Source organism: Larus michahellis, chromosome 2, assembly GCF_964199755.1.
Source record: "Larus michahellis chromosome 2, bLarMic1.1, whole genome shotgun sequence".
NCBI lineage: Eukaryota > Metazoa > Chordata > Aves > Charadriiformes > Laridae > Larus > Larus michahellis.
The window spans coordinates 83,362,757-83,387,930 of NC_133897.1; the positions used below are offsets into that span (position 1 = coordinate 83,362,757).

Genomic DNA, 25,174 nt, shown 5'->3' on the forward strand with positions numbered 1-25,174 from the left:
TCAGTGACAAATAACAAAAAGCAAAAAAAAAAAGGACCCTAAATATTTCTTTCCTAACTACTGGTTTTCACCATACTCTTCTTGAAACAATAGCTTCACTTAGGAAGCTACATTATCACAACACAAGACTCAAGGCTTAGTGCTTATTATGCCCCATCCTGATTTCAAACCTTATGCTTTAATATACACACCTTTGAGAATTTACTTCTCATATTTTACCAAGAGTTGGGCATGCACCTGTGTGTCTCGGAGCAGTCACGGGGCAGGGGAATTGCAGTCAGACTGAGGAAGACACGAGATGGTATACTTTCACTGAGTACCCTTTGGTTGGTATGGCAGTTTACGTTTCCAGCACAGTCTGCAGAATAGAAAAACAGCACAATACTTTTAAATTAATTCAAACCTGTGTTTTTCTTTTTTGTTTGGTTAACTGTGCCAATAAATAAGCAGTAGCAAAGGACCTTAGTGATGCTTTAACCCTCCACTACTGTTCATTTGAAAGTTTAGTTTTACATAAACATTTAAGGTATTTAAAGAGTAACCATTTAACAATCACATTCTGAAAGCGTATTGAGGAATGAACAGATTTCTTCTTGTGAGGTGTGTACAGTGTCCACAAGATATTTATCAGTTTGCAAAACAGTATCTTAGGAAAAATACATCTTTTAAAATCATGATTTGAAACTTTGTGGTAGAGATCATTGTGAATCAAGCATGAAACTCAAACTCACCACTTCTTAGATTTGAATTCATGTAAAAATAAATATGTTTTAGGGATAGTAAATAACTTCTGGAATATTTCTGGAAACGCCATATAGTTGAACAGCTTAGGAAAAATGCACATTTTGGGATCTGCTTCCTTTGAGTCAGCAGGCTGACAGTATGGTTTTGTTTGGTTGATGCTGCAAACCTGGAAGCCTGTTTACATATTTTAGGCCAAAAAAGACTCTTTGATCATATTGCCTCGCATCTCAACATCTTACTCGATTACTCTTGCATTATGCTGTGTGACTTTCTGATAAACATTGACCTTTATCTGTAGGCATCTGCCTACATGTATACACATATATACACACACATAAAATTGTGACTAAGAGTAATAAAATACTCCTGCTATGGATGTATTCTTCAGGATATTGTGGATGACCCACAACTTGAAACAGTGTAACATTTGTCAGTTTGGTATAACATCAATCAATACAGTACTTGTCCAAAGTTAGGGCAATGCGTAACTGGACAAGTTCAAGGACATCAGATTCATCAAACAAATCAAAACAAAAAGAAGATCTCTATTCTAATCTGACAGTTGTAGATGCTGGGGCCGGGAGGGTGGGGGGTGTAAAAGGAAAAAATTACAGTGGCCAGACTTGCATGCTCTCTCAAACCAGCATCTCCTATTACCTCTGAGATAAAGTACTCGGCTAGACAAAACATTGGTCTCCCCTACTAGAGTGTTTCTTATATGCTTATTATTATGGAGCTGAGCCCAGATCAATTATTCCTGTGTAGGGTAAGGGATAATCCATCCATATGACGAACTCATGTTGCTTTCAGGGCCAGAGCTTTTATTCCTGCCTATCTCTGTGCACAACTTTTGGAGCTACAGTACCTTTTGAATGCCTCTGAAACAGCAAAAAGATACCACACACAGAGACAGATTTCACTCAGAAGTTTCTGGTGAGAGAAAAATCTATGAGAAAAATATCCTTTCTTATTGTGAAGCCTTTAAAATAATGATGGATTTACCACCTGTTCCAGGGACTGATTAAAGTGACAGTGCTTGATGTTGTGATGTGAAAATTTCTTACCTGTGGACGTAACTGATGACCATAGTCGCTTTCTGTAAACCTGTATCTCATGTTATGGAACAGCCAAACATCATGGTATGGCAAACCATAAAAAACCAGTTTGACTCTTTTCATCAGGCTGAAAACCTGCAACCCAACTGTTGATCAGGAGAATAAAGAGAGAAGAAAAAAAAAAACAAATTCTACGTGCTCTGAAATCCAATTCTTTGTGCAGAAGAACGCAACCACTTTCCCAGATTTGACTAAAACCTAGCATGTAGGGCACAGGAGATGTAGAGGGTATGCAGGGGAAAGAAGCACTTGAGAAAACAGCTCTGGTTTCCAGGACTGCCCACTAGGTATGGGGAGATATATGTGGAGGGAATGAATTTCCCCATACTGTGTTTGTATCAGCAGAACCAAAAGACTACCAAGAATTCTGCTGAAGCATTCCTGAATGAAAAGTAGATTTATCCTTACCTACCAGGTCAAAATCAGCACCTGCAGCTGATGTCAGCAGTGTTTTTCACAATATAATTCTCTAGAGAATTTGTAACAATAGACAGCTGAACACATGAGCCAGATGCTGGAAAACAGAAGATAAGGAAAGTAAATGTCATTTGCCTTGTTTAATATACAGTCACTTAGGTTACCATCACACACAGAGTTTGGTTGTTTAATTAAGAAGTTTGTGCCAATGTCACAAATTCAAGTCAGGTAAATACATAGTCATTTAGCACATATATAAAACTTTTGATTAGACACACATAAATTAAAGCAATGCAGATATTGCTAGTGCAATCCACACTGAAGAACTACTGCGGTTATTAAGATATCTTTAGAGTTTTAATTAGTTAAAATGCTAATGAAGAAGAATATTGGCTAAGCTGCTGGTGGTGCTGTATCTTAGCAGCTGTAATTCTCCTGGAGGTCTGAAATCATACAGTTGGGGTACTGGTTAATATCCTACCTGTCACTAGCACTCAACATATCTTCTGTGAGATTTTAGGGGATGTTACAAGCTCTTACTTCAAGTACACTTCTTGCATTTTTGGCACGAAATAATTTATTTTGTTTTATATAACGCTCATCCATCCTCCTTCACAAATACTGTCTTCTCTCCCACCTCTATATGCATAACCTTTTCTACTTGGAGTAAGCTTAGAGTGATAATTACCGTCAAGTTTCCTGGGGTCAAATCAATTTGTGCTTTAATACATAGTGGGTAGACTTGGAAAACTCAATATTTTTCTGTGCCACAGCTTCAGAATAAATAGCATAGTACAATTATCATATATGAATAGAAATTTTATGTAAGGAAGTACACGGCTTTGTAAAAGTAACATACACATGAGCTTGTGTTTCCCAGTATTTTGCATGTTTCTTCCCTCAGCCCCGGAGCTTTAGCTAGAAACTGTGATTAAAAGAAGTTTGAGGAATCTTAAAAGTACAGAAATTTTCTTTTCCTCTCATTTCTGAAAGGGTCACTTTGGACACACCTGAATAGTTTATGCTTCTGTCGTGGTTTAGCCTCAGATGGCAACAAAGAACCACGTGCCGCTCGCACGTGCCTTCCTAACACAGGAAGGATCGTAAGAAAAGGCAAGACTCTTGGGTTGGGACACAGGCAGCTCAACAGAACAGCAAAGGGAACAGGCAAACAACAACAACACGGATAGGGGAATATACAAACGCGATTATGGAACCGCCGCTCCCCGCCACTCGCCGACCGGCCGGACCCGGGACGCCCCAGCCCGCTTTTAAGCAGCAACTTCCTGCCCCCTCCCCCGGCAGCTCAGGGTGGGCGTGGCTCACATGGCATGGAATACCAGGAAAAGTTAACCCTATCCCCACCGGAACCAGGACAGCTTCCCTGTTCCTTCCCATTGCTTATTATTTATGCTTATCACTTTCCCATTTAAGAAGATAGAAGCCTATTTGAAAGAATCATACTAAATCTGACAGTTAATGACACTTTGCCAAGTTGATTGTTTGTGCCATGTACAGTCTATTACATTTTCCCTAAACATTTTCCAGAGTCAGTAGGTCTGGGTATATTACAGCCCAAACTCACCATTTTCTAGGTGTCAAACCATTAATATAATGCTTCTTCATGTTAATTTTACGGAAAATTTTTTCAATCTGAAGTTATACATGGCTTGAGTCTTTTGCCTTAAGCCATAAAGAAAGCAGTGTTATGAAAGGTAAACTCAAGGAAAAAACTTTGTAGCAAAGTCAAAATTGTGACTGGCATATGGAAAACACCTTAACTGTACCAGGAACTAAGAGGTTGAATATACAGCACTTTGGGGGGAAGGGGGAATGTTTTCCATCTGGAGCATAAATTGCACATGAAATCTAAAAAGAACAGAGATGTGTTTGGACAGCTGCATTATGGTTTAGCAAAACCTTAAACAGAAATGCATTTGGTATAAAAAGACAATACCAATGTAATTCTTGGTTCAGCTTTCATTTTCACAGAGGGAAAAAATTCTTTGTCATTTATAGCTTCCAAGTTTCCCCTGCTGACATGTGATAGCCTCAAACCAAAATAACTAACACCATTTACACTTTATGTTTTATTGTTATGCTTCCAGCAACTGGAAGAAAAAAAAACAACAAAAAAACCCAGCAAGCAAACCCTAACGTCCTCCTTTAGGAAAGACCTTTGAATTACACTCACTGAAACAAAACCCTCTGCCAGACAAAATTAACAGAGAGCATGCAACAGGCCGCTGCTCCAAACATCTAAAATACATATAAAGGCATACACAAACTTACTATTAGCATTTTCAGTGTTTTGTGTAAATATTAATACAACCTAACTTTACTGGTGGAAAGAAATAACAGAGGAGACTGCAGCAGAGTAGACTCCTTATAAATTGCTTCATGCAACTATAATATGAAAGAGGAATTAAGCCCTTTAGATTATCATAACAAATTTACAGAAGTTATGAAAATACATTCACAACTGTACAGGATGAATTTAAAAAATACTGTAAGGACATTAAAATTTTCTAATGTAATTTGTAGGAATTTTGCTCAAAGAACTTCTACTTACACCCAATGGTAAATAGCAAGTAAGGATGAACGCCCAAGTGCAGTATTGCACAATATACAAGGCAACCCCGATGACAGTGAACACAGGAAGAAAGGTAACACGCCAAAGCTATATCTAACCTGTGGGACCTGGAGCTGCTTCCTCATGCCAAGAAAAGCCTCAAGTTTTCATATTCCCCCCATTCCTCCCTGTCCTGGTTTGAGGAGAGCAAATAAAAATAGCTGAGAGAGATAGGAGCCTCCTCTCTCTCTTACATGTGACCAGGATGTTAAAGGGTTCAGAGTTTCAGGCATTTGGGCCTGGATTGGGCATGCCCATGTCCTTTGGGTCAGATATCAATCACCTTCCTATCTATGTGGTAAGTTTATGACACATCTGAAAAAAAAGCTTCCTAACTTCAAAAGTCTGTATTTGCACCCTTTGTTCCCCCCATGCACATCTGCGTTCTAGCTGCGACTGCAGCTCCATGCAGTCTTGTATCTTCAATATACCCTTGAGGAGGTTCACTTGTGTTCTGGTAGTAGTTTCACCACAACAATATGGAAATCAGCATGTTCTTCATCTCCCACTAAAATATGCAGATGTACCAATCTAGTGACACTAAGAAGAGTCCATTTGACCACAATAAGCCCCCAACATACCTTAACTTAAAAAGTAAGGAATGAATCATAGAATCATATACTAGTTTGGGTCGCAAGGGACCTTTAAAGGTCATCTAGTCCAACCCCTCTGTAATAAGCAGGGACACCTTCCACTAGATCAGGTTGCTCAGAGCCCCATCCAACCTGATCATGAATGTTTCCAGGGATGGGGGCATCTGCCACCTCTCTGGGAAACCTGTTCAGTGTTCCAGCACCTTCATCATAAAAAATTGCTTCCTTATACCTAGTCTAAACCTATCCTCTTTTAGTTTAAAGCCATTACCCCTTGTCCTATCACAACAGGCCCTGCTAAAAAGTTTGTCCCCATCTTTCTTATGAGTCCTCTTTAAGTACTGAATGGTTGAAAGAATGGTTGAAAGAACATTGCTCACACTTTCTAGAAGGCATTTGCAGGCAAATAGGGTTAAGACAGAAGACCGTGGGATATTAGGATTCCCCTGCTGGAGATAACTGTGTGTGTGGAGCCAGTGAAGGTAAGAAATCTGTAGTAATAGTCCTTTTTCTATACCATGACACAGAGGCACATTGTAAAGCATCTAATTTGTAAGCATTAGTACAGTAGGTACCACAATGTAGACATGGATCTACCCTCTCCTTGATGTGTCTTCATCCTTCCTTTGCCTTCATCCCTCTCCACAAGAGTGATCATACCTTTCTGAATTTAGGCAACCAAATAAATGTTTTCGCCGTATTTATTGATAACAATCTCCCTAGTCCTAAATTTTTTCCCCTTTTAATCTGCAACAATAGTTGTACAGAAATAAATTGCAAATAAAATGAAATCTAAGTGAAGTCTGGCATTTTCTTCCTTCTAAATGGGGAAAATTCATTCATATTACCATATAATTTGTTAACTGTGTCCATCGATTCTCCCCTCTTCCACTGATTACGTGCCTGCCTAACTTGAAAACAGTTACTCCCTATTACAAAGAGCAGAGAATCAGATCAGCTGCACAGTTTACAGGAAATTTAGTAAATTAAAATTGAATTAACAAGAAACAGTCAAGCACTTTTAAACATGGACCTTTAAGGAACTCTTTTCTAAGGCAACATTTCTTTTTTCTCTATGTTTTCTTTTGCCATTTCATAGCAAACGCTGAACTTGATAATCTATGAGATATCTTTTACCTCCAAAGAATGCTGGTGTCTTTTCTACTGTGTATAACAATAGCAGTTTTGAGAGAAGTTGTGGTTAACCTTGGACATACTAAGAATGCATAGTCAAATGAAACCAGGCAGTTATGTTATAACCACCATTTGCTGATAAATATTGAGTGTGGTGAGGGTGACATGAGGGTGAAGTGTAAGCCAAAAGAGCAAGGTACTTAATTTAGGGGAAATAGAATTATGCTACGGAACTCTGAGATAATGTCTTGTTTGCCTACTCATTTACTTATTGGAAATTACAGTAACAGGGACCCATGAAAATTTATGTCAAGATTTCTTTTGAGAACATCAAGATCTCAATTATCACATCACATAAAAATTCACTTTCACAGAACTAGATAGACAGGCTAATTTGAGATGCACACTTTTCCTATGTAAATAAAGAAAAAAGATTGAGAGCGCATTTATAAATATGCTCATATTTTATGACATACATTGTTACAGAAATAGCTAATTGTCACTCCCATAACCATTAGCAATGCCTTTGTCTTTGATGATCCTCAGGAAAAGTTGTGTTGAGAACGTGTTTAGCCAGCCACATGGATGACTATAGAAAAAATGTGTGCAAAAGATTATTAAGAAATCAAGATACTCATCAGTGCATCTTCTAAGTTACGTCGTCATTCCAACATGTTTCAGATTAATTGATGCTGGATACAGAATGGAATGGGAATGGCATTTTCTATTGGTGTGGTCACTATATACCGAGTAATCTACTATATTATCTGGTTTGGGGTTTTGTTTGTTTCTTTTCTTGTTTTTTTTTTGCTTTCCTTTATCAATGTATTTCATGGTTCTCCTCTGACCTGCCAGCTCTTCACAGAAATTGCAGAATGAACAATTTATGGTATGAAAAAGGACACATTTGACAAGTTCATTTCCCACCCATATAGAGTTTTTGTTTGCTAAACTACTCCACCTCAAAGAGAGAAAAAGGATCACGTAAAGTAAACCAAAATAAAATATTTCAACAGGAATGACTTTCTGCTGATAGTCAACAGTGGATCCCCCCAGACCTGCTGAGTCTGTAAAATGTAGAGGGAAATCACAGCAGTCAAAGATTACTTCAGATCAACTGTATGCATACTATTTTTCCAGTTTGAACATCTGAGCCTCCTTCACATGCATAAAGAGATTACTAATTAAATAAAAAAGAATCCACAAAATATTTTGCATGTAAAATATATTTTTGTATGTAAAAATATCTTGCATGTGATTTTCTGGAGCGTCTCTGTAGAACAACTGACATTTGAAAAGCTGAAATCACACTTTATATTATAAATTCAAAATATTTAAGCAGTTTATAGATTACCAGTCATAAAGAAACATAGACTATAGATGGGTTAAAATTAAATTGCAATATCTTTTTACAAATGTCTAAGTCCCTATACTTATTTTGCATAACCATCTACAATCTCATGCAGTTACTCTGTCTCCTAAATTAAAAGCATGGTTTGTAATTATATAACTCTAATACAGTGAGAGAATGGTTTCATTGTTCCATTTTATACAGTCAGTATTTTTTTTTTTCCGTAAGATGCTGGATAATGGTTTGCTTTATTTATTCTTAAATACCAAAATGGTCCCATTTTTTTCCACAAACTACGAAGTCATAAAATTGCTTCACAGATTAATGAAGGTTCCTCAAATGTGAAGTGCAAAACAAAGAATACATAGGAATTAGAAACTGTTACATGTAGAATAAGTGGTAGTTTGCAACTGTACTTCAAGTGATCTTGCTAATAGTAAATTGGCAATAGGAGGTGGAACTCTTCATTGCTAGGAAATCACATTATATTCTCAAACTTATAATGCTTGAAAATTCTGTTTATCATTTGGTAGAAGCATGAGATAAGCAGGAAGTTTAAAATACCCATCACAGGTTGAGCTACCTGACATGTTTGTAGATAGTTTGAGCAGACAGATAAAATAAATTAACCTGTTCTCTGAGGATCTATCTATAGTGGAGGAGCAGGGTAAGGGAATGGCAATGGACAGATGTGACTTTTTTCCGGAACTACTTGTTAGCACAGAAAAGATCACTGCTCCCACTACTTGCTCATTGTCACCCCATTTTAAGAGGTTGTCGACCCTGGATTACCGGCAGAATTGCTCATATGAGCAATCAAAATCAGGTTGGCAGGCTAACACTATTTACATTCACTGCCTGGATCTCTGCTACTCATTTGCATCTGTCTTCTTCTAGCATGTAGGACCTCTTTTCAGCAGGTGACCAGCTCTCCAAGTCTAGGAGGATTTTGTAGGAATAAAAAATTTCATATAGGAAAATTTTCAATCTTAGTAAGTAAAGTGCTAACTTTAAGTCAGTTTACAGTCTCTGAAAGATTCTTTGGGTAGCAGAACTGCTTGGGAAAAGCATTTAGCAGGTTTTCAAATCAGAACTATATTATTATCACACTTTCAAATAAAACTATATTAAAATAAAATTCCAGATATAATTTCCAATAAAATGCATATATGTACTTAGTTTTTCTGGCACAATTCCATGTATAGAATATATGCCCATTTAAACTAAGAATTTTGTTTTCTGTTCTAAATCAAGACAAGCAATATAAGTCTCATTCTACCCCTTACCCCCTTCTTTCTTTTATTTTCCAGTTCAGAACTGTGTGATATTTTGTTTCGGTAATGGCTGTTTGTTTTTAATGTGGGAAACTTCTCCAGTCTCTGTACATATTCCATTCTTCCCGTGCATAGCAGTCTTGACAATTAAAGACCAGGGGTCCTGTAAATTAAGTGTCTTTCTTGGCCATCTGCCAGGCAGGCTGCTATGGAGATAATACCTGTGGACCAGAGCCTGGTTTAATTCATATAACAATAAGCAAGTTAAATAAATTCCTATCAATAGCAACGTGTGTTGGAGTATATACATGTGCAGGAAAAAAACAAAAGCCCCAGGGAGACTGATGGAAATTATTTCAAAAATACAAAAAGTAAATACAAAAAACACAGGACAGAATGTGCAGCTACTCAGTTTGGTAACCTACATGTCTAATGTAAGCACTTACATGACTAACATTAGGACTATAAACAGTTTAACAAATTACTGTTTAGTCAGTGATGACTATTGTGTGAGACTAAAGAAGTGCTTCCTTATATTCAGTGTTGAGGAAGGATGTTATCTTCACAGACACTCTAGCCTCCCTAATGCCTTATGTTAAGTGATTTCCCTTCTCCTGACCCATGGGATTGACCCCTTACTGAGTTCCCAGACACAGCTCTTCACCTGGCTGCTCCCCCAGCCAGCTGGCTGAGGATGTTAAGGAGACCTGTAATAACACAGGACATCATAACAGGTGTTACGTTTTAAACAGGAGACATTTTAAAGACTCAAAAAGAAGCAGGCGGGCCTGTCTTCATGAGAAAACTAGTTTCAGGTGCTAGTCATCACTCCTGAGGTCTGATTCTTATTTGGCATATTTCAAAAAGTTCTACCTCAAGACAAAAGGAGAAAGCTATATTTATGCCACAAGGTGAGGAATATCTCAATAAGAATGAATGTGCACTGTTTCTGAGGGACAATAAATTGTCCTGTGTGGTGCAAGACAGAATCACCTGACCAAAAGAAATACTCTATATTTTGTACTTACATATACATAGACATACAGATAAGTCTACTCTTTTTTTCCTGAAAATAAGAATCAAATATGAAAATAAGTTCAAACATGAAAATACGAATCAAATATTTTCATGAACTTTGTATATTGATTACATAATGCTCCACATTCTGTGTCAAGATACCCATGCAATATTTAAATTTATTTCCTCTGTATTATCTGTAAAGGTGGCAAGTTGACAGGGACTTTTTTTTTGGAGTTCTCTGTGCATGTTGTATATCATGTTTTCAAGCCACTGTATGCAATCCTTAATATTTTTCTCAGATATTTGTTACAGATATACACTGAATATATTAAGTGCTAAAAATGTTTGGATAGTCATCTCGTCCAGTCTTACCTCTAGAAGACCATAACAATAACCAGGTCACATTTGACGACTAGTGTTAGGCTGCAGTGTTAAACTTGAGGAAAAAGTCCAAGTAAAGAAATTTAAGAAAATCCACCACAATCCTTCTTCATACAGTGGAGTAATAAAAAAATGCAATGACTCAGCTATGAAACGTGAAGGTAAACACTGCCAGGAATACATAAACAAGGAAACAAGGAAAGAAGTGGCATAAAATAACTTATCTGGCTCTAGTGACTGGAGTAACACCTTTACTGATACTGAACAATATTTTCTCGTGTGGATGATATACTATATTTTTCTAATCAGAGAAATAAAAAAAATATATAAAAATGCTGGGGTAAGATTCTTTCTGTCCACATTTGAAAAGCACTCAGGTGACTGATCTGTAGCTAGATGTGACTGTAAGCATATATCTGAGAAAAGTATGCCACAGATGCTCATTAAAAGGAACTGCATGTCCTTGCAAATTAAATTAGAGGAAATTCAGACTTCTGAAAAAGAGTATTATGTGAGAATTTGTAGTGCCTGGGTCAGCTTCAATGTCTTGCTTCGGCTTTGCTTTTAGGCACTTTTTCATAATGGTGCTATATGGCAAACTAATCAGTGCCTGTAAGTTCACAGGGTACAGTTTTGAACTCTTATGAAGAGGTGTAGTAGGAAAAGGACTGTTAAATCCCACTTGATGCTTTGAAAATTTACCTCCTAGTGTTCTTGAAAATTATTTCTCCTGTGTGGAGAGGACTAGAAGGAAGGAAGCAATTAACAGAGGTGAGATGTTCCTAACGGAAAAAAAAAATACAACTAGCAACACAAGTTGCTTAAATCAGAACATTTAGAAGTGATTTGCGGAAGTTCAGAAGCTGTAATCCTTAAATCCTACTTCTTCTATGTTATTGCAAGGTAAATGGTTGCCTTATTAGCAATCAATAAATGGGAAGACAAGTGTTATTTTGCAAATAGAAACTTATGAGTTTTACACCCCCTGTCATATTCAAAAAGGCGACTTCTGCTAGTTTCTGGACAGACTATTCAAATAAATATTTTTTGTTTCAAGTTGGTCTTTTTCAATGCTACTCCAATATATTCTACATGTGTCCTTATAAGTTTGTTTAGAGCTATTTTTTGTGTGTGACTCTTAAATTTGCAATTTTTCCAACAGTGAAACACAAGATAACCACTACTGACCCCAATTATAGTCAAGATTGTACAGACTTATCCATATATGCTGAATTATTTGGGCTGTAATAATAATACATATATTTATAGAATTCTTCTTTTCTACCTCCCTGAAGCTACACACTGACCAAGATAAAGGAGATGGAAATTTAAAATACATATTAACAGGAGATGGGGCTGGCAGTCTGTTCATTATAGATGAAAATACAGGAGATATTCATGCTGCAAAGAAATTGGACAGAGAAGAAAAGTCCCTGTATGTGCTACGTGCCAAGGCTATAGACAGAAAAACTGGAAGACAAGTGGAGCCAGAGTCTGAATTTATCATTAAAATCCACGATATCAATGACAATGAACCAAAATTCACCAAGGACATGTACACCGCCAGTATTCCGGAGATGGCTGGAGTTGGTAGGTAAAAACTTATCCTTATGTAAAATGCAAATCGGTTTGAGTAGATTGGGAACTTAATAATAATTTCTGATTTGAGGCACTTAATACTAGCTTCTGTGAACAGCCATGGAACGATTTTTGTTGCCAGTAATGTATCATAAATGACTCATTTCTGCTTTTATTTATTTGTTTCTTTAATCTTTTTTCCACCCTATAAGCTACCCTTTAGTCTTTTAAGCCCACCAGAATCACCAAGGAATGTAGCATATATGGTTGTCTTATCAGTTAGGACATAGTTTTGCCACAGCTGAGAATATCACTTGCATATAATGTATCCTCTTTGTATTTGTGAAGTCTGATTTAGCAAATCTTTCTGTACCTTTAGACACAAAAAACTTTAAGCACGTAAGTATGTAAATCAATTAACATATCAAAATGATGAAAAATATATTCCTACAAATACCTAACAATTTGTTATGGGTTGGTGGTTTGGTTTTGGTTTGTTTTCTTTTTTTTTTTGGGGGGGGGGGATTGTGTTGGTTTTTTTTCTCTTTGGTATTAATAGTAGTAGTTGTTCTTGGTGGTTTGGTTTGGTTTGGTTTGGTTTTTTAATATGGATTTGTCTGCTTGGGTTTTTTCAAGATATCTAACATATGAAGCCCTTCCCCAAAGAAATAACTCTTTGTTTTAAAAAATAATTTTTCTTCATGAATAAAAACTTACAGCTATTCACAACTGCTGCACTGCAAAGTAAAAATGTGGAGTGACAGTAAGAAGACAGGTGAGAAATATAGCATCAAAGGAAAAGGATTCTCTTAGTTTTGTTCAAATGATATAAAGTGATAGATAATATTCACTAGCACGCATTCATCAGAAGTTATCATGATTACCTTGGTGGTCCATTCTTTTTCATCAGAGATGGTCTCTCTCATAAGATGAGTAAGCATAAAATACATAGGCTATGGGAAACAACTGACAGATAAATTCTCAAGAATTATTTACTTATCTTGAATTACTGTAACGGTTTGCAAAATCAGCCCTGGATGACGGCATTGCTAAAAGAGACAATAAAATACCAATCAACACTTGTGACTAATATGTATCTCTGCAAAATAATTTCCAGAAGCTAATAATTATCTCTCAGAGCAGTAGCAGAAGTATAATGGAACAAGACTCTATTTTATAAGTCTCTTTTATAATCATGAGAAGGGAATAACTACACTACTAGGTATAATGTGAAGAGTCCAAGAATGGTTCTTTTAAAGATAAATGGAAAATAGAGAAATCCTTTCCATTCAGAATTTACTTTGCTGATAATCTGTGAAGGAAAAATGTTGGCAGTGCACCTGTCATATTTAATTTGAAATATACTTGTAAGGAATAAACTCTATAGGAACAGATAGGATAAAAGTATGATGTCCGTGTTTAACCTTATCACCTAGTCCACCTTCATTAGAGTCAATGGAAAAGCATGAATAAAAGAGAACAGAAGATCCAGTGCTTTGGCACTGCCTGTGAAATTTTAAGTCTATGAAATGTCTATATTTGATGAGGATGATGATAGTATAAGTACCATTAAGCTGAGAAGGTGTCCATAAAAGACACAAGTAAAGGTGAGTTTACTGTGAAGAAAGAATTAGAGGAAAAGAATTTAAACAGTAAAAAAAAAGCCCCTTAGCTTGCCATATGAAGGCAAAAAAGGTATCTGAGTTATTCTGTGCTTTGGTTTGTTGACATTTGCATTTGCGGATATAAAAACTACACTGGATCAGCAATTTTTTAGCATTTGAATTTCAATAAATAAAAGTAGTTTTTTAATTTCTTAAGGTAGCAGAGAATAAGATCCCAAATCCAGATCACTCCATTCAAGAAGCAGAAATGCTTTATTTCTGAAGTCAGTCATAGGAATGCTAATTCAATTGTCAGGATGTACATATAGGTAAATAAGGAATATACAAATATGTTCCTTCTTGGAATCCCTTTGTCCCACTCCTCCAGTAAGCAGATGCCATAACTGGAGAAAATAACTTGGAAGTGAAAAGGTGAGATTCTTACCATAAGTGGAATACAACTTACAGGTGAGCAAGTGGTACTCTTGTAAACCTCCCCATAAAACACACAAAAGTATAAATGAAATACAGAATGAAGGTAGCGTAGCTCTTGAAACATCCACACAAAAGAAAGCTATATGAATGTAAGCCAGCAAACATGCACTAGGCAGCGCATACGACAAAACGCAGGGAAAAGAAGAAAAAAGAGTGACAAAAATTAAACTCAAAACTGATACAGCCTGGCAATGGGCTGTGGAAGTAGCTCCTGGTTCATACTTTCCACAGTGTCTAAGACATTCATTAAAAATCTCCAATGCATTACGAAAATGGCATTTAAGCAGCTGTATTTATTCCTCATTCAATAGGTTTGATTTAGTGAACAACTACTAGCTTTTCTTTTGTCTGGACATGCAGTCCAAGCAACTTTTTTCCTGAACGTAGTGTTTATTGCAGAACATAACAAATTTACAGAATTGTCAATTATGCAAGTAGGTTCATTACACCTCAACGCTTAATCTCTTCAGTGGTTTTGGGATGTATTGCTGTTCACAGATTAGGTAAGCGTCAAATCGAAGTCCAAAAGCTAAATTTAGTAAGGAGGTAGGGCCAAAAACTTTTAGTTGTTTCTGGACTTCAGAACTTAAAATGGAATTTGAGGTGGGAGGGTTGTGTAAAATAAGTCATGAAGGAAGAACAAACTGAGAAGTTATTGAGTGACCTTGGGTGACCAATGCGTATTTAGGGTTATCGCTGCTGTGAAAGTAAGTGCATCTGAAAGAAAAGGACTGAAAATATACTGAAAAGGTAAGGAAGAAAGAAAGCAGATTGAGATCACAAAAGTGCATTCCAGAAAAACGGGAGACTTCAGAATAAAAGATTAAGAGCCCCTTAATTCTGTATGTTCCTCTATAACAAATGGAAGATATAAGAATAATAAAAGCAAGAATCCCTGGAATAGAGTGATCATCTTTACTAAGACTGCATCAAATTAGAAAGTCAGCGTAGTCCTGCATTACCTGCATGAATACTTAAGATGATGAAGGTTATTTGTTGTAACTATATATACACAGATTCTTGCATACCTAACCAAATAACTTATCTGACTAGAAACAACTATACAACTACACTATATGCATTTTAAGAAGTGGATATACTCATGCTGAGCAGGTCAAAAATTTGCAGGGAAACCTCAGTTTCTTCCCATCCTTCACTTCCTCCCAGTTTTATGTCTTAAAAGATATTTTTTTCTTAACTATTATATTTATTATTTTGCCAAGTTGAAAAAATATGACAGCAGAGATTTTTGAAAGCTCAAGAAAATGAGAAATTGAAGAGAAATCATCACTAGCAATGCTTCCAGCTGCGTGTGTATCTGTTATTCAAATGATACATCATACTACATTATTTCTCACTGTGTTACTGGCTGTTTCTTGGAATAACTAGGTCTAGAGCACACAAAGGAAAATGATAAGTCAACACCTCTGACAGAATGTGTGATTTTCAGTACCAGTAGGCAAACCTCACTCTTGTTTAACTAGTTTGATAGCAAGAACAGTGAAAGCGTGTCGTGGATTTTCAGCACAACCTATCCAAGTCTGGGGGGAAATATGAAGGCTTGTTTGTGCACTAGTTTGCGCCAGTCCTGTGTTGTAATATCTACACTGCAGCCATCAAGCTATACATAAATTAGCCTTGCTATGCCTAAATGGGATCCAGTTATATCTCCAACAGCATTATGGGTATACCTAAAATGCTGTGTAGCAAAGTTAGTACTGGAAGCAATCAAAACCACTGAAGTGAACTGACTGCAGTGTCATTTCAGATAGCTTTTATGGAAATGATCATGCTAAATGCTCACAGTGATATTAACTCAAAAAATTAAATGAGAAAGTTAGTTTAAGAGATTCTAAAGCTCAATAACATGGAATTTCTCATTAAAATCAGCCACTATACTGAAGAACCGTAGGATAATAACTGCTGTAGCTATATTTTTAAAGAGTGCTAGAGTTGACGTGAAGAATCCTGAGTTTTATGTCAGACTAGGTAAATTGATTCAATAAAAAATAATTCAAAAAAATAAGAAAAAGATGCTAGATAGATCTAGCATAAAGCTTAATCAAAACATAATCTAGAAAGTAAAGGAACAAAAGATGTTCAAAATTTTAAATTGATGGAATGCCAAAGCTGTAAGATACAATCTTGGTCACAATGAAAAGCAGGTGTGTTTGAAGCATGATCTATTCTGATTTGACTATATTTTAGAAATAGTATAAGAGGAAATTTCAGAGAAGGTAAATACATATTAGTTTTAGTTACGTCTTATTCTGAGCATCACATAATCACAAACATATTTCTCAAGAACAGTCTGTTATTTTGTATAGGAAGCTCTTACAAGAACAAGTAGGCCTTACAGTAAAAAAAAAAAAAAGAGAGAACCAAATACAGTAACCATCATATTTTCTATTTTTGAATTTGCTTATGTCAGTAAGCATTAATCTACAGATGTGTGTAAATGACTAAATGGAGGCAGCTCTCATCTTTCATATTTCAGCAGGAAATAATTATATTTTCTCCTCTGCATATTTTCCCTGGTTTCAGATGCTTAAAAAAAAAAGCTATGAATGACTGTCTTGACTTTGCCAAAATCTCATGAAATACTTTGCTGACTTGAAAAAATTCAGAATGTTAATTGTTAACATATAATCTATTTTAAAATGAATTATTGAGTTAGCTTTAAGAGAAAGATATATTTCAAATAAATATTTTATCTGCAAGTTCATATTTTAGATTCGGCAGTTAAAATATAGTATTAGAATTCCTTTTAGTCATACTAAGCAGGATGGCAGAAATCCTGTGGGTAGAATACTTCCTATATTTCCGTTTGCATTTACCACTATAACTAATGAATTTCAAAACCTCTATGACTGTCAGAGTCTGCATAAGATTCTCTTTTTTAAATGCTGTATTTTAATAATTTTTTATTTATCTTCTTTATTATTTTTATACAAGACTTCATAATGAAAAAAAATACATTTCTACAAAATAAAGATGAAAATATAAAATGAGAGTTCAACGCCTCATAATACTTTCTTAAAATAAACCATCAAGGTGAAAAATGCAAAATCCTCTTTTTGTTAAACAGTTAAAAATATAAATATATAAATATATGAATATAAATAATATAAATATATAAATATAAACATATAGTTTCCCAAGAAATTTGGGGTATTATGGGGATTTTGTCAGTTCTGGACATGCATTCTGTTAGATACATGCATAGCACTTTTATTTACAATAGGCTTACAATACATTTTCATTAAGGAAGTTTATAGAATGTTTTATAAATATTTTGTATTTGTCATGAGGCAGAACTTTTTCAGAAGACTATGAGGGGGTGTTTTAAAACTTTTTATTTCCAATTAAAAAAAGAAAACCATTGGAATGTCAAAAGAATCTTATTTAGCTCATGATTATTTTTTTCCTTAAATTATTCTATCATTTATATAGTTATGTATATAATATGGACAGCATTTTCCTAGCAAAAAGGAGGCCTACTCTGCAAGGAACTTAGTAGAGCTCTGATATTACAATCAGGTTATTTTGAATTTGTACAGCTCCATTGACTTAAACCTGGACGTTATTTAAGTGTTAGGATCTACCTGCATGGACCTTATTTCGTGATTACTGTCTATAATTTCTGTAAAATTTAAATGTCCGCTTACAATTACTACTTTTTTACGGAGGTTTCTCCTGTGTTCAGTTAGATAAACAAAATCATGTGTAATGTAGACATTTCGGCTCTTCAAGACACAGAAGGAATCTATCCTCAGAGGAAAATCTGAGTTTACAAGACTCCCACATGATTGTGTGATCTCAAGAGAAAAAACAAACATACACTCTGATCCAAATGAAAAGCAGTAGTTTCCTTTTAGGAGCCAAAAAAGCAATGTAACTAATTTTGAACAATAACGTTTTGGGAAGATTATTGTTGTACAGGTCTATTCAACAACCAAACCTATTGTATGGAATTAAAAGTAAACACTGCATTTATAAATTATTTTTTCTCCTTCAGAGCTTTGTTAGTTTTATTTTTACATAAATACTTTTACCCTTTAGTGATACTGCTTTATTCTTTGTTAGTGACTGAAGAAAACATAAACACTTAAAAAACTAATATAAGCAATCACATAAAAACTAATACATATCTGTTTTATATATGACGGTAAAGAGGAAACATCATGTTTATAAAATTTGGGAAATTCCTCATAAATCATCGGAAATATCACAGTTTCTTTAAAGTTTATGCAGAATGTATTAAAGTCACACTTGAAAACATTGAGAGACACTGCATATTCAGAAAAATTGAGGGACAAAAATCAGCCTTAACAAGATTCAAAACAGTACTTCTGAAGAATTTGAATGTTTCACAAATTTAAGATTGACAGAACATTTTAACATTGCAGATAAGCAGATCTCAAGCTACAGCCAAAAGGAGTGGCACTTTTTTTCTTCTTTTGATCTCTCTGCTCCTAGTTGTACTGTCTTATGCCTTACCCACAGTCCTTCTAAATCCAAAAGAAGAAAGTTTAAGAGCTAAATCATCAGAAAAATGGATTGTTCGAGGTAAATATTCCTTTTCTGCTACTTTTGTTCCCTGGGTCAGATCACATGAGGTGAGATGTCAGAGCTGGTGCTAGGGAGGTGACAGGAGCATGCAAAGTATAGCAGGTAAAAGCAGAAGAGACACTTTCGTCCAGCTGTATCTAACCTCATCTAAAAAATAACTTGATGTATTCATTTTTCTTCAGCTGCAAAATCCTCATATCTTCTAAACATGACTCCTCAGTCTCTCTTTCTTGTCTTTTATTTTTGGGGCGGGGGAGGTTTGCTTTCTTATTAAGACACCGGAAAATCAGAACCATCTATGCACCCCCTGTGAGTTACCGCTCGCTTTTGGTGATAGAAGAAATGGGGGGTTTATAGAAGTACTGTCAGCAAGTAAAAATAGCTAGTGCTTTCTGTAAACACAGGTAGGTATAAATAATTTCCGTATTTCTGTCCCATGGGAACTGAGATGCTGTCTACTCATTGTTACAAGTTTGTGACCTCCTCTGAGCTCCCATAAACCTCCACCTGCTGGCCCTTCATGACATGCTGGTCTAAACTATTTCTTGTAGGAAGGAATAAGATGACAGCAGTTCAAATGCAGCAATTAGTAAACAGGATGGGTGACTTTTAAAGCACTATATGAGACTTTAGGCTTTGTAAACTGGTTGACCTAAACATTGGAGATGTAGTTTTAAGGTGACCACAAACTCATTTAATCTCTGTATGTCTCAATTTCCCACCAATTAGTGGAAGACTAGAACAGCATAGATGTGTCAGAATGTGTTCAGCTACTACAGGAACAGGCATCACAGCACCCTTGGAGTGACAGTCTTCTTGCAAAGTAGAATTTTCAGGCCTGGGCTATGTTAAACGTGGCTCCCCTTTATATCTCTCTGAAATGATCCAATGCAATACTGTTTGCCTGGCTACTTTATTGCAACAAATGTATTATTTCCCATTATCTGTGTAGATGGAAAACAAAACAAAACAAAACAAAAAAACCTGGAGGCCTGGACCTCTCTAAATCAGAGCTTGAAATTTACATTAAAAGTTCCTGTATCATACTTTCACTAAAGATTGTTTGATGTATCCATTTTCCTTCCTTTCATTTCAGTAGATTTTCAGCTATAACACTATAATCTCTGAACAAAAGCATAATGGGCCTGAATTCTTTACATCAGCACTTTTGCTCTCACTGCAGTGCAGTACAATGGGATACGTTCTGCATTGTTAGAGATGCTCTCCTTCCAATAGGATATTTATCCAAGGTGCTTTCATCTTTCATGGCTTCACAACTAAAAAGTAAAAATTTCATTGACATTCTGAAAATATCAAGGAACCGCCATGATGCTTCAGTTAGTATATATACCTCTTGATATGAACATACACTCTTTATATGTCCTTTGATATAAACCTGTGCTACAATTCACAGCCATGTGCAACCTTTTTTCAGAGCCACAGTAAATACATGTTGCCAGTTTACAGGGACCTAATTTATTCCCTTATGAGCTCTTGCAGCTACCAGACACCAAATAATTTTGCTTCTTTTAAGACAAACTACAGCATAACAGGTGCAGTGAGCCCCTTCTCACATTTATGTGATCGTGTTGCAGCCTGTGGCAATTGAACTGATGGTCCTAAGGACTGAAATAGCTGGGACTAATTAACATTACCAATATTAGGAACACCCGTGTCTTTATCAGAAGGAACATGTCAAACAGAGGCATACGCATGTTATATCCTTTATTAAAACTAAAACATGTCAGACATTAAAATAAACAAGTTAGTAGTGGGGAGGAGGTAATCTGTTGTCTAAGGGCAGAACTGCTCTTAAAGTGCTAATATTATTGTCTCTATTTATATCATGCTAATGCAGAGTTCTTTCCGGACACTATGTAGTCAAGATACTCGTGTAGTTTTAGGTGTCTAAAAGAAACCCTTTTCTTCACTTAAGTGATTTTTGAGAATGGGATTTCTCAAATGTTGGATCTGTAGTAGGCTGGGAAGGCTGAACGCACAGATCTAAGTCAGGAATTGAAATTAACTAGATGTAAGTCAAATCTGTTTGAGAATTGGTTACGTGTAGCCATAAAAGAAATTTACAAATTATATTGAGAAGTATTTACTTCTCAATTTATATCTTCTTATTTATATGATTTTTTTTTATTCTGTTAAATCAAACCATATCTGGGACTCTTACTTAGTCTAATCTTCTGAACTCAGAAGCTTTTCAGTTGTTTTCAAAAGAAAAGGCAGCCTTTTGAATGCTTGAATATACATTTTAGTTGCCGATGTTACACATCTAAGTCTAAAATGTCAGGTTTATTTTTTCAAATCAAGCTGACACATGCATGCATCTATTTTGAAAGTGATACCCAAAGGCAGGATGGTTTGGTTGTTTTGTTGTTTGGTTTTGGTTTTGTTTTTTTCCACACCAGATTTCTCTATAACTTCTAAGTATTTCCAAAATGTGCACATATGATACAATGGATCATATTTGGGTGTAAGATAAAAAAAACAACTTTTTTTTCTAATATAAATTAAAGTAACTATGTATCACACACGGTAGAATGTACATAAAGATGTTTTGACATAATTTTCAGTTTTCCAAAGAGGTAAGAGTCTCATCAAACAGATCTATCACAAAAGAGAAGTCCAGACTCCTACATCTTTATTTATCCTGTGTAGCTCATTTGATGAGCTATTCCCCTCCACCCCTAACCTTCAGTTTTAGTAGAGCTACTGAGAAATGAAAGTTTTATCTCATGTGAATCTGAATGATTAGGAATACTTCTATTACAACTGATTTAGCTGCAGCACACCAGCAGTCTAAGTGTAGCAAGGTCAGGAAAGGAACATTACTACCACAAAAGAAGTGCAGTATTCTCCTTAAAAGACACCATCAAATGGGTCTCCACTGAGACGGAAGGACTATGAATGTCTGCCCGTAATGGGTACAGTATTGTTTAATTAAATTTTTCGCTCAAAATGTGCCTATACATGATATATGTGTATGTGTATACATAATAGATATGTATGTTTTTATATATTACAGGGATAAAATATGACATTTCTCTCAATTAAATCATGAAAATAGATATGAGAATTGATAATAAGTTTCTAGAAACATAGAAGATGATTTCTAGAAATGGCAGTTACTCCATAAGTGTTCTTCTTTGTTCAATTAACAATTCATCTTGAATTCTATTATATGTCACCATTTTTATTTCTTGCCAATCATGTAGTTATTTTGGAAATTTTCTGTGTCATACACAGCCTTCACAGAGAAAATGAAGGTAAGAAAAAGTTTCTCCTGGACCGTCTTGTCTATCTCCTGCCTGTTTGAAAACGACTCTATATTATTCCCACTGAATACATGTACATGGAACAAGATATCTTACAGCATTTCTTATGGAAATCACTGTATTTTTCTTAATATCTAGCAAAATGCACATCTGCAAGTTTTCAGAATGACAGCAATCCTTATGCTAACATTTACTTCATTTTCTACTGTCTAACCAGATGCCTCAAAAGACTTTCCAGAATAGCGTTTTCCTATACCTCATAAATATGTAACACTGTGAAATTAAGATCAAGCACAATTAAGATCTGTGCAAGTATCAATTTTATTCCTTATGAAAGTTGTTCATCTATTTGTTTTTAAAACACATATTGCTCACACTTAATTGGTAATTAAAAAAAACCAACCAAACCAAACCAAAACAACCCAACTGTCTGTCCACTGAAGTATGTACACATGTGTGAGTATCCTGCATTTAACAGAGTTGCTGCCAATAAACTGCAAATTCTCATCAAAGCTTCCTGTCAGAAAGCCAAGTCAATAACACTTACTTCACTCTGCTCCAAGGCAAATGATAAATAGCCGATGATAAATAAGGCTATGTACACAGTATACTGGAGACATAAACAAAAAATCGAAAGGTTTATTTCCTCATAAAGTCAAAATATGTGACAGTTGTGAAAAAGACACCTAAGTAATAGCCACCTCTTTAGCACACTGAGGTGGTTAAGACAGTGAACAGGAAAAAAGAGTCTTATATTTCATGGTCTGGAAGACTAATACTCACTGACTTAATGCATAAGATTTTAAAAGATACCTTGGTTACGCATATATATGGATCTACCTGAGGAAGATAAACTATTTAAGGGCATATGTTCAATTAAATTTCACTGAGACCTAGACACCCCAGTGTCTAAACCATTGGAAATTAGAGTTTTTTCCAAACAAGCAATTTGGAATCAATGCCTTTAACCTCTTTCAACCAGACGTTTTCCATTTCTCTTCCAAATTACAGGTCTTTATTGTCATTTCCAGAGACTACATCCACAGTATCTAAACACAACAGAAGCAAGACGCTTTCATGAATCATATATTATGAACTAATGTAAATTTGAGTTTACCAATAATATCTTCATTTACTGCATTTTCATAGAAAATTACTATTTTCCACAGTTTTATTGAGACAGACTTTATCACTACCCAAATGGGAGTTCCCACAGATAATGAAAATGCCCCCATATAAAATAAATATAAGGCCAGCCTGTTGTCTTAATAATAATTTACTACATTCCCATGGTCATAATAGAGATTCACATACGGTTTCAAATGGCACCTATTTGCAGAGCTGGCAAAAGGTAGAAACTCTGTAAAGATTTTAATCTACTTGTATTACAGAAGAATTTTGAAGATGCAAATGAGAGTGAGGTTCTAGTTCCCTGACATGGACAGAAATCCATATTAAAGAGACTCTTCAAAATCTAATAAAGAGATACAAAAACCAAGCTAAAAAAAAAAAAAAGAGAGCAAATGAAAAATAGGTACAGAAACCTAACTTGTTCCTTACCAAAAAATTCATAATCCTGTCTGTGTTGCATTGTAAAATACAGAACTGTACAGGCATGTACATAAGAAACTCAAAGTTTAGTTCTAAAAAGTGGAGATTATTGAAAACTGTTTATTTTAAGCTTGCTTTTTTGCTCTTAAGTGAAACCTTTAGAGATTTTATGGAGGACCCCACGTAAGTTCTTTTGAGCAAATAAAAGGGCAAAACAGAAAGCTTCTTAAAGCTGTGCTACAGGAAGCAAGGGCCCTGAGAGTAATGAAGAAATAACAACCCTATGATTACTTCATTATTTTGTAAATTCAAAATTATAAGTAGAACTAAAAACTTGGTTGGAACTGTTGGCTAGGAATTGGGATTTTTAATCAGTAGATAACCATGTTGCAGCCTTTAACAAACTACTATTTCTCCTAGTAGGATCAACAGGGACAAGCTTTTCCTAAGTTTATCATAAAAACAGCTGAAAGCTCTTTCTCTCTATTGGAGTATTCCAGAAGTTAAGATGGGGCAAAGGGCCAAGATCACTAACGCTCATCTTTAAAAAGGAAACAAGTAGTGGAGTCCCTGTGAGTGACTGCCATGGATGGCAGCCGTCAGTACCTAAAGCTGGCCTATTTCCACATGCTCTTGTAAAAGCATTGTGGTCAGAGAAAGGGTAACTAACTGACATATTATGGCATTACTTGTTGCTCCTTCAACATATTGGTTTCATTAGCAACTAATTCTAGTTGGAACAACCTTACCATATGCATAGCAGCTCCATATGCAGAAACATGCTACTGGTGAGTTTCATCATTATTTTCAATATAAATTTTGAGGACGATTTTGTGATTCATCGTTTTCATTTTTGGTTTTAATTTCTTTTTGAACATAGACTGCAGATACTTTCTCTGCCTAAAAGAAGTGTGGTTTTTAATTGTAAGTATGTACAGCATGTTGAACAAAATGAAAAGATTTCTAAGCTGCAGTTCATTTACTATGGATAGCAGATCACTTTATACTGTACCTCTTTAGTTGCTAGAAAAAGCAAACTAAAAACTAGTCAACATTAACACTTGAAAGATTCTGACCACTCTTTTCTCTATTTATCACTGCCATTTGATGGCACCAGTGTTGCTCTTTCAGAAGTGACTTTCTTTAGGGCGAGAAGGGGAAAAAGAAGCTTCCCACAAGAATAAACACACACAGAGTTGTTCACCCACCAATACTCCAAACTGCTTCTAATTCTTTTTACTGTTTCCCACTTGTTATTGCATCCATAATGCTTTTCAAATTCTCATGCAGGGCATCCGATGCACTTCACAGTTACAATTACCGCCAAAGGAAAACTAAAGTTACTGTATCAAGGTATTGAACAGTGGGAGGGTGAGGGCTGGAGGCTTTGTTCAGCTTCAGCCTTTCTTTTCCAGTTCAATTTCAG

General features: G+C 35.5%; 1 protein-coding gene across 2 annotated transcripts in view; it reads left to right on the plus strand.

Annotated features, from left to right (window-relative positions):
• Positions 1 to 25,174, plus strand: part of CDH9 (cadherin 9) — a 100,098-nt gene that overhangs the window by 42,626 nt on the left and 32,298 nt on the right. For both annotated transcript variants that reach the window (XM_074576147.1, XM_074576148.1), the window contains exon 3: positions 11,957 to 12,251. In XM_074576147.1, the coding sequence (XP_074432248.1) occupies positions 11,957 to 12,251 (295 nt within the window). The remainder of the gene's footprint in view (positions 1 to 11,956; positions 12,252 to 25,174) is intronic.